Genomic DNA, 15,070 nt, shown 5'->3' on the forward strand with positions numbered 1-15,070 from the left:
CTAAGGGAAGATCACCATGAAATCATTGAGGGTGATGGTCTCCTAAAGAAGTCAAATAGGGAAGTTGTGCAAGAAGAAATAGAACTAAAGGTGATGCTAGAAAATAAAGGTGAAGAGAATAATAGAGCGCAAGATCAAATGGAAGTAAATAGACTTGGTGTTGATTGTAAAAAGGACAATAAAGATGAGATCTATATCAAGGAAATCTTTGAATCTCCCATTTAGAATCAGGAGAAAGTTGTCAATATCCAATTTGAGAATATCTCAAATGATTCAGTAAGTTGTGTTAAATCTGCATTCCTGAATGTTGAGATGGATTGCATGGGAAATGGATCCCAACCCAATTCCAAGATGAAAGGCTATAGCTTAACTTTGGAAAAGGGTACAAATGGCCCCAAGTCAATAGAGAAAAACTATGATTCGGGTAAGGAGACCTTGAGTATAGAAGAAACATATTTTGAGGATGACATTGGGTACACTATAGTCACCAGGAAGAGGAGTACTAAGAAATAATATGCCTGGGATGTCTACTAGGAACAGAGTTAGGACTGATGTGGGGATGAGAGGAAGTGTTGCGAGGAAAAGGAAATTCTCAAGATGGCATAGAGAGTAGGATAGTAGCCAAGATATTGCCAATGGGATACAACGATCTATCCCTGAGATTTGTAAGAATTTAACCCCTTCCAAGCAATGAAGATAATGTCATGGCATATGCATGGGCTAAATAACTCTCATAAACAAAAAAAATTGAGTAACTTTGTCAGAGATCACAGGCCGGATATTATTTTAGTCCAAGAATCTAAAATGCCTAAGGAAAGAGTTGAGAAATTGAAGTTCTTCACCAATTATGGGGTTCATGTTAATAGTTCTAAAGGTGCTTCCCGAGGAATTGCTTTTTTCTGGAATCTAAATTTTATAACTGTTTCAAAGGTTTGGGAACATTCTAATCATGTGGCCACAAAATTTTATCATGTTAGAGATAATTTCAAATGGATCCTCTCTAACATTTATGCCTCAAATAGTAAGTCTGCAAGAAGAAAAATTTGGAAGTCCCTTGCTGACTTTAGAGCCAAATTTTTGAATGATTCTTGGTAGGTCATAGGTGATTTCAATACTTTGATCAAATATTTTGAGAAATTTGGAGAATCCCAAGTGCAGTTGGATAGTAAGTTGGATTTAATTGAGTATAAATAATCATGGGTTGATTGATATGGATCTTAAAGGAGATTTCTTCACCTGGACTAACAAAAGAGCTGGTAATAATCTTATTCAGGTTAGACTTGATCGGGCTTTGGTTCCAAATGTTTGGGTTTGTAATTACTTGTGTTCTCTATATGCTCTATCTAGAATTGGCTCTGATCATTACCCTATAAGTTATTTTGTTGAATCAGTGTTTAGGAAAAGGAAATTTCCCTTTAGGTTTGAAAAAATGTGGCTTTCACATCCCTTTCTTTATGATAATATCAAGAAGTGGTGGAATATTAGTATCAATGGTTCTACCATGTTTAGAGTGGCAAAGAAGTTTGTGGAGGTTAAGAGTAATATCAGAAAGTGGAATAAGGAGTCCTTTGGGAATATTTTTGTTAACAAGGCTACTATCCAATTGGATTTGAAGGAAATTAAAGACAAAATTCAAGTGAAAGGCTATCTGGATGACCACCTAGCAAGAGAAAATGAGATTCTGTCAAAATTACATGATATTAATTCAAAGGAAGAGGAGTTTTGGAAGCAGAGGTTGACAGCTACTTGGCTAGTTGCTGGTGACAGGAATATGAAATTCTTCCACCTCTCAACCATGAAACACGAGGCCTCTAATAGGATCAACCATATTATCAGGGATGGCATTTTGTTTGATTTTGAGGCTAATATCAGTTGTGAGGCGGTTTGCTATTTTAGTGGACTCTTATCAGATGACATGAGGTTAAGACCAGAGGCTCAATAGTGTCTTATTGATGCTATTTTAAATATTCTTAATGACGAGCATAAAAAAAATTTATCGGCTATCCCTTCTAGCCAAGAGATCAAAATAGTTATTTTTTCCTTTGAAGGCTATAAGACCCCTAGCCCTGATGGTTTTCCTATTTTTTTTCTTTCACACCTTTTGGGATATTGTTGCTGAATATATTTGTAATGCAATGACAAGGTTTTTTGGATCTAGAAGGATCCTTAAATAAATTAACTCAACTTTCATTGTTCTTATCCCAAAAAGTCTTGGAGTTGATTCTTTTGATGCTTTTCAGCCCATCAGTCTTTGTAATGCTTTTTACAAGATCATATCCAAACTATGCACATCTAGATTGTTGATTGTGCTTCCTCTTCTCATCTCTTCTCAGCATACTAGATTTTTCTTGAGGAGACAAATCCTAGATTTGATAGTTGCAGTGCATGAAAATATTCATTCTCTAGTTGAGTCTAAGAGACAGGGATTTTTTATTAAGCCAGATCTGTCAAAACCCTATGATAGGATGGATTGGGATTTTCTTCTTAAGATTTTTGAGGCTTTTGGCTTTGGAAAGAATTTTAGGGAGCTTATTTGGCAGCTTATTTCTACAACTAATACCTCTATTTTAATCAATGGATCGTCTTCTCATTTCTTCAAGTCTTCTAGGGGTATAAGACAGGAGGACCCCATTTCCCCTATCCTTTTCACTATTATGAAAGAAAGCATTGGAAGGTATCTATAGAAGATAGTTAGAGAGGGAAGCCTAAAGGGCCTCCGCCATTCCTCTGATTCTACTATCTTCTCTCATCAATAATTTGTTGATGACACCATTTTGATGGGAACTTCTGCTATTAGAGAGGCTATAACTTTTTTAAAAGTCCTTGTTACCTATGAAGAAGCTTTAGGATAGTTTATAAATAGAGGTAAATGTTTTGTATTCTTTCTCCACACTCCTATTGAAAGGCAGAATAAAATTCCAAATTTATTGGGGTGTTCTATCGGTACTTCCCTTCTAATTATTTGGGGCTTCCTTTGGGATGCTCACTGCCAGATTCTTTTTGGGTCTCCCTGGTTGAGAGATTCAACAAAAAACTTGCTGGTTGGAAAGGCAACATCCTCAGTCAAGATGGAAAAATTTAATTGTTGAAGGCTACCTTGAAAAACCTTCTAGTTTATGCCCTGAGTCTTTTTAGAATTCTTGCTAAATTTGGAGACACCATTGATAGTATTCAGAAGAGATTCTTATGGTCAGGAGTTCAAGAAAAAAAGAGAATTTTCCTGATTGCTTGGAATGAGGTGTGTAAGCCTAAGAAATTAGAAGGGCTTGGTTTGAGGGGTATTAGATCTTTTAATGAGGTGCTTTTGGCAAAGAAGGTGTGAAGAATTTACTCTAAGAGAATGGAATGAAACTCAATATTACATAATAAATACTTATGCCAAATTACCTCATTTAAATAGTTCATTACTTCTGAATGTTTACCTCGAGGATCCTGTCTTTGGAATAGTATTATTAAGGCTAGAAATTTTACTGCTAAAGGTATTGGTTGGAAATTGGGTAATGGGTCGACCATCCTTTTCTATGAGGATAATTGGATTGGTAAGGAGCCCCTAGTCCTTAACTCCGCATTCAATCCCTTTAAGGAAGAATGTATTAGAATATTTGGTCATCTGGTTGAAGATTATTGGAGGAATGGTAGCTAGTTCAATTTTCTTTAGGTTAGACTAGAGTTACTCCCTTTAAAATAATTTCTTATTTCGGCCTTTGTGGTTCAATCAGAGGATATGATGGTGTGGAAGGCTGACCCTTCTGGTAAGTATTCAGCTTCTTCTACTTTTGCTATGATGTTTCAGGATCAGAATTCTTCTAGCCCTGTCTGGGCTAAAGCTTAGATTAGAAACCTTATTCCAAAGGTCAATATTTTTTTTATGGATTCTCCTCCAAAACAATATTCTGACTACAGATAATTTTTGTAAGAGAGGATTTCAAATGCCCAATATTTGTATTCTCTGTATGGCTAATGCAGAATTTGTTCCTCACCTCTTCATTTTGTGCCCCTTTGCTTAAGAAATCTGGGGAAGAATGCTTCTACTTTGGGATCTCAGTTGGGTATTCCCTTTTTCTATGTCGGACATACTCAGCCAATGGAGGACTCCAAGAAATAAACAAGTTATCAATAGGCTTTGGTCCTACCCTCCTCCGCATCTTGTCTAGGGTATATGGAAAGAGAGGAACAACAAAATTTTCAGAGATGTTGCCTTATCTGCTGAGATTTTCTTTCAAAAAATTTAGAGGGTTATTAAGGAAAATTTTAATTATCTTAATGGTGCCAATCTTAGACAAGAGACTCAAAGTTGTTTAGATTGTGATTATAAGGTGGCAAAGGCATGGCAAATTTAAATGGACATCTCTAGAGTTTTCAAGCTGAGAAGAAAACCCCATGTTGGGACTTATTGGCTTGGTCCTCCTATGCAATGGTTCAAAATTAATTTTGATGGGGCAACGAAGGGTAATCTGGGTCTTGTTGGGTGTGGGGGACTGATAAGGGATAGTAATGGTGTTTGTATCTCAGCTATGACACTCCCCTTGGGTACCTAGACCAACCACAATTCTGAAGCCATTGGAGCCTACCAGGCACTCTTGATTACTAAACAGATGGATTTTTCTAAGATTTGGATTGAAGGGGATTCTAAAAATGTTATGCAATGCCTTAAAAAATTCTCTAGTCCCTCTTGGAACATTGCAAACTAGATAAATATTTCACTTTCAATTATGCAACCCTTTGAATAGTTTTATATATCTCACAGTTATAGAGAAAACAACAAGGTGGCTGACTATTTTGCCAACATAGGTGTGAAGTCCAATGAAAATTTAAGGTGGAGAAAAGGGGATAAATTGAATGATGATGTGAGGAGGTAAATATGGCTGGATAACCTCACCAGTTGTGAAGCTAAATTATAATGATGTTTAAAATAATTATTAAATCGCCCTTGAGATTTTTTATTATTAGAAGTAATGGTGTGTGTTGTGCAAAGGAAACATCATGGGAAGTCATAATTTATTTCTATTCTAGTGCCTTCTTCCCGAACGTTTTCTGGGTTAGATTGGGATCAAAATACATTTCCTATTCCTGGTCGAATAATTGCAGTGGTTGGATAATTTGTACACTATTTTTGGGGTATAGGCATTGTGGTAAAATGGGGGGATATTTGAAGAGGGTGGAGCACATGGATTGCACTATTCCAAAAAACAATCAAAGTATTTGGAGGATATTGGAGAAAGGCAGCTTTACCATATACATTGAGAAGTTGCATGGGTTGAAAGCCAAGGTGACAAAGGACTTCGTCAAAAGTTACAATAAGGGCTCTGTCAAACTATTTGGTAGAGACATTGCCATCAATGAACCTCATTATTGAGGTTACTGATCTTTCCAAAGATGGAGCTAAATTCTATAAAGACGGGAAATTATTTGAGAAGGCAAATAAGCTCTTCCCCAAGCAGGAGAAGGAGAAGAGAAACCTAGTGAGAGATGGTACTACTAGTTACAATACTTAAAAGATAAATTACATCTAGAGAGTTGTCCTGAAGGTGATTCTGGATTATGTGACTCTTGATGGGAGGTATACCCATGCCTTTTCCTACCATTTCACTCACAACCATTTTTGGCATATGCTGATATTTTCTTTTCCCTTTTTTCTTATAAGCTCCTTAAATGCTAGCATTTCTGAACATATAAAGGATCCTATGAAAAACCTTGTTCTGCATGAAGGTTTCATCCTTCTTATTTCTAATCATGTGAAAGCTATGCCTCTTTTAACTGCCTCCATCCATGAGGTTAATTCTGAGATAGAGGATTCTCAGTCTTTGGAGGATGATTTCAACTCTAAGTCTGGGGATGAGGAATTCATTCCCTCTTCGGCTAAAAATAAAGGGAAAGCTAGTGTTGTTAAAAGCCCTAAATCTAAAAACCCTCACAACTCTTGCTCCCTCCTGCTAATGTTGGTGCTTTGGCAGATAGCCTATGCAACTAGGGTAAAATCCCTTCCCCCTCTACTTCTAGCGACTCTCGTCCTCCTCAAAAATTTGAGAAACTTTAGCCCTTCCCGAGCTCTCTTGAAACCACTTCATAGTTGCTATGCTCTGAGAAGGACTGTGTTACTCATCTTCTTGATCTTTCTAGAGATGGGGCTTTTGGATACCTTTAAAATTTTCAAATGGGTTTTCCATGAGATAAAAGAGATTCAGCTTAAACAAAGAGCTGATAGCAATAACTTGGAAATTGTTATAGATAAGGCCAAGTAGATGGATAAAGGGTAGGTGTTGGATGAGGTTTCCCCTAGGTCTAAGAAGAAGATGGCCTCTATCATTGAATGTCTCAAAACCATGATGGAGGCTTTTGATAATGTCAAGAGAGGCTATGAAGCCAGGATGGGTTCTGGAAAATGAAAATGCCAAAATTAAGGAATTCATCAAGAATGTTGTTAAGACTAGCCATGTGGTGCTTGGTTCCATTTTGGAGAGCTTTAAAAATATGATTAGTAGCTTTGAAGAGAAATTTCACGTGAAGAATGTGGTGGATCTAGAAACTAATGTTCAACAAGATACTTCTTCAGGACAACAAAAGGACCAGAGGTACGCTGAAGAGAAAGGCAGTTGGACCTCCTCCTAATTTTGAGAAGCTCAAGAAGATCACTGACACTATGACCGAGATTGAGAAAGAGATGGAACAGACCATTAAATTGATAGATTAGGGTTCGTTCTCAGCTGCTTCTATGCTAGTCTTCTATTGGATTTTTGTGTCTTGTGTTTTATCTTATTTTTTTCTTTTTTCTTTGTCTGGTGTGTGCCCCAGCTAATATTTTGTGGCTTATCTTTGTTATGGGGCTTTTCAGTTTTTTTGTTCTTTGTTGGCTTAATTGTTGGTTAAGACTTCATGGAGCTTTTATAATGTAAAGGGTCTTGGATCCCTTCAAAACCTATTTTTGCCTTAATAAAAAACATTACATAATGAATATCCAAAACATCAATAAATGTACAATGAGAAATTCTCCTAAATACTACATCATATCCCTTTCAATTACCTCAACATCTACATGGAGATAAATATCATAAGGATACAAGATCTTTTCTATAAATACAAAGTTTCATGATACAATGTCTTCTTTTCCAAGTACATATAAATTCACTCTAAGAATCTCCACATAATGATGAATCCAAGATTCCAATCCATGCACGCTACAACCAAGAAGATGAATATCCCAATGGAAGAAGGCATCAAACCACTTGACCATGTGGAACCAAATAGGAACCACCCCCATGCTAGGAGATAACATATGGTTCCAACTCACATTCAAGACCTAATCTGACACATAACAACCAATAAATACAACATGACATCACAAGACTCCAACATGAAAATACCCAACCAAAAACACATCACATGGCTAAATCAAAGAAACCAAACTCTCTCCCAAAAGCATGACCAACAAATCAAGGCATATGGATAATGGACACACGTGGGGTAGAGTGTCATCACATTCTAACCTCATGTGGAATCTGTATCCACCTTGGAGTCTCACAAGGGAGGTCGGCTTACCGCTCCAATGGTCTTCTACAAAACCGAAATTGCAAAAACCCTAAAAATTGCAATCTGCATGCAAAATTGTGCATTTTAAACCCTGATTTCTGCATATGACTCGTAGAATTGTCAATATGATTAAAAACATTGTGCATATGAAATTTATTTTAGCACATATGACCTCTGAAGTTGCACATATGAAACAGAGAGCAAACAAACATAAAATGGACGCAGACCTTGACGAAAAAGACTAGTTTGGTTCCTAGGTTCATAATTTGACTAAGTTACACTCCCAAAAGGTGCGGGAGACTGAAAATAATGCTAGGAAATAATCCTAAATAAGAACCATAAGAATTCTAAGAGAATTAAACAAGTATCCACAATCAAAACTACATTAAAAAAGTGCATAAAAAAACACCAAGCTCTCATAGTGACTATAAAATGAAAGGTACAAGGATACATAATGAATGCTATACAAGCCACAAATAAGTTCCAAAAATTATCACAAGGAACACACTCAGATATTACAAGTTGCAGGAGAACCAAAACTAAATACCCGACAACCATAGATTTCCCATTGGACCCTTACCTGCTCTATGTCTCAACCCCTGAGGGTCAACCCCCAATGCTGAAGAATGCATATGGGATCCAGAGAAAGCTATTTGTCCTCTACTTGCAATGAATGCCAATATAAAACATGTGTCATATCAAGAAAATATGGCCTCAAAACCGATAAGGAAACACATCATAAATGTGGGACAAGCTGGGTGGCAAGGCTAGACAATAAGCTACATGACCAATCCTCTCCAAAATATCGATTGGTCTGATAAATCAAGACACCAACTTAGAGCCTTTTCCATATCGGATAGGACTCTTTCATCGATGCACTCTCAAAAACACCTTGTCACCCATTGAAATTTGACAATCAATCCAATGAGCATATGCATATTTCTTCTATCTATCCTGCATTATTTCCAAATGCTCTCTAATATGCCTCACCTACTGCTCGATATTTGCAGCATCTCTGAACCAAGAAGCACTATGTCCTCTAATCTATACCAACTCAAGGGTGTATGACACAGATGACCATATAATATCTGAAAAGGAGACATACCAATCGAACTATGATAGCCATTATTGTATGAAAACTCAGCCAAATGAATGTACTCCTCCCATATAGACTGCTGATCCATGATGTACATCCTCAACATGTCTTCCAACACCTAGTTACCCCTCTCTATCTAGTTGTCTATCTCTAGATGATATGTTGAACTAAAGTTTAGATACGCTCCTAAATCATGTTGAACAGCTCTCCAAAATGTTGAAGTCAACACTGGATCACAGTCCGATATGATCCATCGAGGAATACCATGCAACCTCACTATATGCTCCATCAAAATACAAGCCAATGACTCTATTGTATAGGATGATATGACCCACAAGAAATAAGCCACCTTGGTCAACCTATCAATGGTGACCATAATAGCATCGTGATGACATGAAGACATAGGAAAACCAACAATGAAATATAGATATGATGTCTCATTTCCACTCTGGAATTAGGTTTGACTGCAACAAACCTGTTGGATGTCGATACTTTTCCTTCACCCACTGACACTCCAAACAACATGACACATAATATTCTATGTCTCTCCTCATTCCTGCCCAATGATATAGCTATCACAAATCCATGTGCATCTTCTTGACATCATGATATGTCGAGTAAGGTGCACGATAAGCCTCTGATAAGATCAATTATTGAAGACCATCTCAAGGTGGAACATAGATACATCCCAAATGATGAAGAAGACCATCGAACTCTAATGAATAACTTGCATACCTACCCTCCAAAGGCCTCCCTGAATCAATCTTTGTACTGACCTCCTAATACCAAGCATCTAATGGAAGTGCACTGAGAATGCGGCTCCTCAAATCGACACTGAGAAATAATGCTGACACCTCATGCCTCCTGCAACTCAATGCATCTGCTACCACATTTTCCTTTCCCTAAATTTACTTCACCTCGAAGTCATAAATACACAAAAAAATCCATCAAACGCCACTACCTAGCCTTCAAATTCAACTGTGTGAAGATATACTACAAACTACGATGGTCACTATGCAACTCAAATCGATGCCCAAGAAGAAAATGCCTCCATCTAACCAGTGCATGAACCACTACTGCTAACTCTAAATTATGAGTGGGATAATTCAACTCATGATCTTTGAGTTTACGTGACTAAGGAAATCACGCGTCCATCATGCATGAGAACTGCTCCAAGACCCTCCAAAGAAGCATCTTTACATACCACAAAATCACCCAAAATATTTGGAACTACTAGAATAGGTGCACTGGTCAAATGCTCCTTAAGGATCCAAAAATATGTCTCACACCACTCTAACCAAACAAACTTCTTCCCTTTCCAATGAAGAGAAGTAATAGGATGAGAAATCCTAGATAAATCTTGAACAAACTGATGATAATAGCCTGCAAGATCCATGAAACTATGAACCTCCCCCACATTAGTGGGTGTTGGCTAATCCACAATCACTTGAATCTTAGAGAGATCAACTATGATACCCTTTAATAAAATAACATGGCCAAGGTATTTCACCTCAGATTGGAAGAACTCACACTTCACCACACTGGTGTACAACTAGTTCTCATGGAGACACTGCAACACCTACCTCATATGCTCCTCACGCTATTCCTCTATCCTCGAATAAATCAAAATGTCATCTAGGAACACTCCATTCATCAAACTCATGAAAATCGATGGAGCATTCGAATAAATTTGTCGAGATAGATCCTAAACACTCCATTCATCAAACTCATGAAAATCGATGGAGCATTCGTCAACCCAAAAGGCACCACTGTAAACTCAATGGCCATACCTCGTGTGGAAAGTTGTGCATGGAATATCCGCTTCATGAATTCGTAACTGATGATATCCGAACTTGAGGTCTATCTTGGATAAGACCTTTGCATCCTTAATCTGATCAAATAAACCATCAATCCTCAAAAAAGGATAATGGTTTTTCACCGTCACCTTATTCAACTTCCTATAATCAATGCACAACCAAAGAGACTCATCCTTCTTCTTCACAAACAACACTAGCACAATGAAGGCAAAACACTACGCTAAATAAACCCCTTCGCAAACCACTTCTCTAACTGCAATCTCAACTCAATCAAATCCTAAGTGGTCATCTAATAGGGAGCCTTAGATATAGGCTCTGCTCTTGGAACCAAATCTATCCTGAAATCAATGTCATGCTTCAGCGGCATACCTAGAATCTTGCTTGGGAACACATCTGAGAACTCTTGCAAAATAGGATGACAAGAAAAGACATCATCCCAACTCTCACCCTCATCCAACTTATCCACTCTAACTACAAATAGTTGACAACCTCAGTGCACACAACGTTTCATCTACATCGCAAAATCATGCGAAGGGAAATAGTTCATTGAATACCTACTACCTCCACACTCTTCCTGCTATCATCCAATCACTACACTCTCCTACTCCGACAATAAATTCTAGCCTGATGAGACTCAATCCAATCCATATCTAACACCACTCCATAGGATGCCAAAGATAAGACATGAAGATCCATCGTGGTAGAAAGCACACCCAAGTCCAAAACACAACCATACACAAGGGAATCCACAGCCACCTTGGATCCCATGGCCAACTCAACCTACCACCTATCAGCCTTCTTTGCCACAACAAGACCACATATATTTACTAAAGAAGGAGAAATAAAATAATTAGAAGCACCAGAATTAAATTATACTAAGCAAGAGATACCACCTATCTCACCTGTAGTCTCAACAATTGTGTCCTGATGCTCAGCCTGACAGTTATCAACTGCCACAAAAATATGATGGGATCTACCCGCATCACCAAATATAGGCTCAAAAGTTGCTGGCATTTGTGTTGACATCTGGGTGGACCTTTGAGGGCAATGAGATGCATAATGAACCTACTGCCCACATGTGAAACAATTCCCTCTACTAAATCCTTGGGCAACTAGAGGGGCACTAGACTGTTGCACGCTGCCTCTACCGGATTGCTGAAAACTATGTGTTGGATGGGAGGGAATGGATCGCCTATCACACTGCCTATCGTGATCTCTGTTGTGCTGTGATCTAGCACCTCGAGATACACTCTGACTTCGTGCAAACTTCTTCCAAGCTCATTGTCTACTCATAAAAGCTAAAGGATGACTCCTAGCAAAACTTGAACATTGTGACTGAGCACCTCTCGCATCTTCTCCTATAGTTGGAGCACTAACAACTCGCACAATTGATGAACCTCTTGATGTCATAGACAACTTCTCCTCAACTAGTCGTGTCTTTTCTATTGCTATATCCATATAATTGGTCTCCAAAACTCGAACATCACCATCGATGTGGTCATTAAGACCTCTAACAAAATGTTGCGTAAGAATCACGTCATCATCTGCTATCCCATAGTACTACCTAAGCTCATATAATCTCTTCTCATACTGCTAAACTATCATGTTTTGCTGCCTCAAATCATGGAAATCATAAGCCCTCTACTGTCTCCAAATATCCAACAAGAAATGATCACAAAAACACTCAAGAAACAACTCCCATGAAAATGTCACAATATCCAAACAGAGCTTTTGCTCCTCTGTACGCCACCAAGTAGAAGAAAAATCTCAAAGATGCATAACTGCACACCTAGCCTTGGTGTTACTATCATATAGATGCATGGAAAAACACCTACCCAAATCTAGCAACCAAGTTTCCACCTCCAATCCATGGCTAGAACTATCAAAAGTAGGGGGACGAGACCTAAGGAGATCTCTCATATGACCAATAGCAATTGCATCCTGATCCACCATAGTATCTGCTCTCCTATGAGGTGAACATGAATTCTCCATCTCACACTTCTGATACTCATCTCTATCTTCATGACCAAAATGGCAAGACTCCTCCTGTCAAAACTCCTTCTGTCTAGGTCCTAATAGCTCAAGAAGATTCTGAAGTGTAGTGACCAACTATGGAATTGCATCACCACCTCATTGATCTTGCTACTGTTGGTCCTCATGGTGTGACTTCGTAGAAACCTCAGGGTGAGGATTTTGATGAGTACCCATACGACCACCATGACCATGACCTCTACCAATAGCAGGCATCTTGTCTAACCAAGACACAACAGAAACTATAAGCAAGAATATAGGGATAAATCGTTGGGCTACCCCATGCTAATGTGCTAACTCAAACAATGGGCTCATATGAAACTAGAGTACACAATGTATGAACATGGGCTCTAATACCTATTGACAGGTGTTTTGACACACTCACCAACAATCAGGTAGTTTATGTGAACACTCGCCACCTCTCCTGAAAAGAAATCAATATCAAAAGACTAATTACTCCAAGGTCTCTACAGTCGGGTCACAATGATGTTGGGTCACTCAATGATTGATGCGATTGTACCTATCAAGCAGCCTACTGGTTGGAACAATTTTGAATTACCTGCTTTTTTCTGTATTTTCTCATTTAGATTCTCTCAAAAATAAACATCAAAAGATAGATTAGGGGAACAAGGAAATAACAATGAAATCCATACAATAACAACTGAATGATCCACACAGTCAAAATTTCATAATCCTAATATTATCAATATCACTAAATCAGCATTCAGATAACAAGCTCCAGAAGATATATGAAGTCATCAACTCCACACACCAATGAAAATTAATATTACCCAACCAATAATTGCCCTATCAATTTAATCCTCATATACCATTTACACGTGCAATATGATTCATAAAATAACAACGCATCCAAAAGAACTAGTTGTTGATTCAAATAATAGAAGTTACTAGATTACGAAGAACTTAACCATATAGAACACACAAGTAGATCAGGCAATCCACAAGCTTCTTTTTATATTAAACTTCAAAGAGTATCACAAAAATCTTCTAAACTCATAAAAATTTGCATAAAAATATCTAATAGAATCTCTAAATTGGACCTCAAATCATCCATTCATGGAACCTTACAAGGAATCAAAATTTCTAATTTATAGAGTTTCATGTCCTAAATTCTAGGAATTAAAGCTATCTGAACTAAGTGTTACAAAAAAATTGAGTTGCAATTGAGATGCAAGTCGCTACCTTAAACTCCAATGAAACTACCAATTAACTATTACTATGAAACATGCATTCCCAAAATTGGCCATTACAACCATGCAAAATTTGCCCAAAAACTGAAGTCGATGTTGTATAGTAGTTGATCTCTAAGCCTTTGTGGTAACCAAAAATATCTTCAAAAAGCAGTCAAAATTGCATGTGTGGCAACTATATGTTCATCCTTTACTGCTTTTATAGCTCTTATAGTTACTGATAAAACATGCAACTGTATCTTCAAGAGTATCAACAACGTATGGAATCCAAAACTCGTACTTCTTCAAAATTTGGTTTGCTTGCTCCCATCCATTGACCAACTTATCAATTACTCCCTCCGCATGTATACACTGAGAAGTCAAAAATGAGTACCTATCCATTAACTCTGTATTAAACTCCATTGTAGGAGCAAAATGATGAGCTTCATACTGATCCCACAGATCTAACATTACACCTTCCTTTAGGCAACCATCTTTCAAAATATCATGACCATATGCCCCTAACAACTTCTTTACAAAATTCTCATATTTACTAATTGATTTCAAAAGGGGAGCATGTACATCCATATTCCTTGACCTGCACTACTCAAGAACTTCTATCTTAAATTCTATTATAAAGATATAAGATTGTAAACTACCAAAATCATCTCCTCCCAACAAATCTTCATTTTTAATCAATTCCTCACCCAAGGCCAATATTTTATTCAAATTTTTACACTACTTAGTGAAGTTTTTGATCCTCCCTTCCCAATTTGCTAAACAATCTCTAATTGCTTTCTCCATTTTGAGGATCTTTTCATGAATACCTGTTGTATTCTGTAAGAAGAGTTTCACTTTTGAACCATTCTCTTTTTCCTAGAACTTGGTAGTAGTAGTTACTTTTCTTATTTCATTCAAAGTTCTTACATCACCCTCTAGCAGCAATGATGTGTATGGTAGTATGTCATCTGCTTTTCAATCCAAAGGCTTCCCTATTTCTTCAAGCAGTTGTTTATATTGATTTGATTGTGATTTCACCTGAAGTTGGGAATTATACTCTTTCTCCATCCTTCTCCTTACTGTACTGGTAGCAAAATCTAAAGTATCAAGCTCTCCCCACTTCATTTGTCTTCCAAGCCTAACCTATGATACTTGATATTTTGATGGAACTTCTTCTTCAGTCTCCATAGGGGATGCGATATCGACAAGTACTTCACCAGAGTCAGTTCTAGATAAATGATGAATTGTTTTGGCCCTCTTTGTTTTCTTTGGCTCCTTCATAATAGCCTGTTGCAATGTAAGTTTGGGCAGCACCACCTTCTGTTTCTTATCAAAAGTGAAGGTTACCCATTGTGGTGTTCCTTCATCTATAATTCCTCCTTGGGTGGTTATTTGTGTCATCACCCTTC

At 37.6% G+C, this 15,070-nt stretch overlaps 1 protein-coding gene across 1 annotated transcript; it reads left to right on the plus strand.

Moving 5' to 3' along the window:
* Window positions 1-1,210: 1,210 nt before the first annotated feature.
* LOC131863509 (uncharacterized) lies at window positions 1,211-1,942 on the plus strand. Its single transcript, XM_059215133.1, has one exon. It carries the CDS (start codon window positions 1,211-1,213, stop codon window positions 1,940-1,942), a length of 732 nt encoding a protein of 243 aa, XP_059071116.1.
* The last annotated feature ends 13,128 nt before the right edge of the window (window positions 1,943-15,070 follow it).

Source organism: Cryptomeria japonica, chromosome 2 (assembly GCF_030272615.1).
Source record: "Cryptomeria japonica chromosome 2, Sugi_1.0, whole genome shotgun sequence".
Taxonomy (NCBI): domain Eukaryota; kingdom Viridiplantae; phylum Streptophyta; class Pinopsida; order Cupressales; family Cupressaceae; genus Cryptomeria; species Cryptomeria japonica.

Coding starts and splice junctions, on each gene's coding strand:
- LOC131863509 (XM_059215133.1), top strand. CDS start 1,211: ATGGATCTTAAAGGAGATTTCTTCACCTGGACTAACAAAAGAGCTGGT.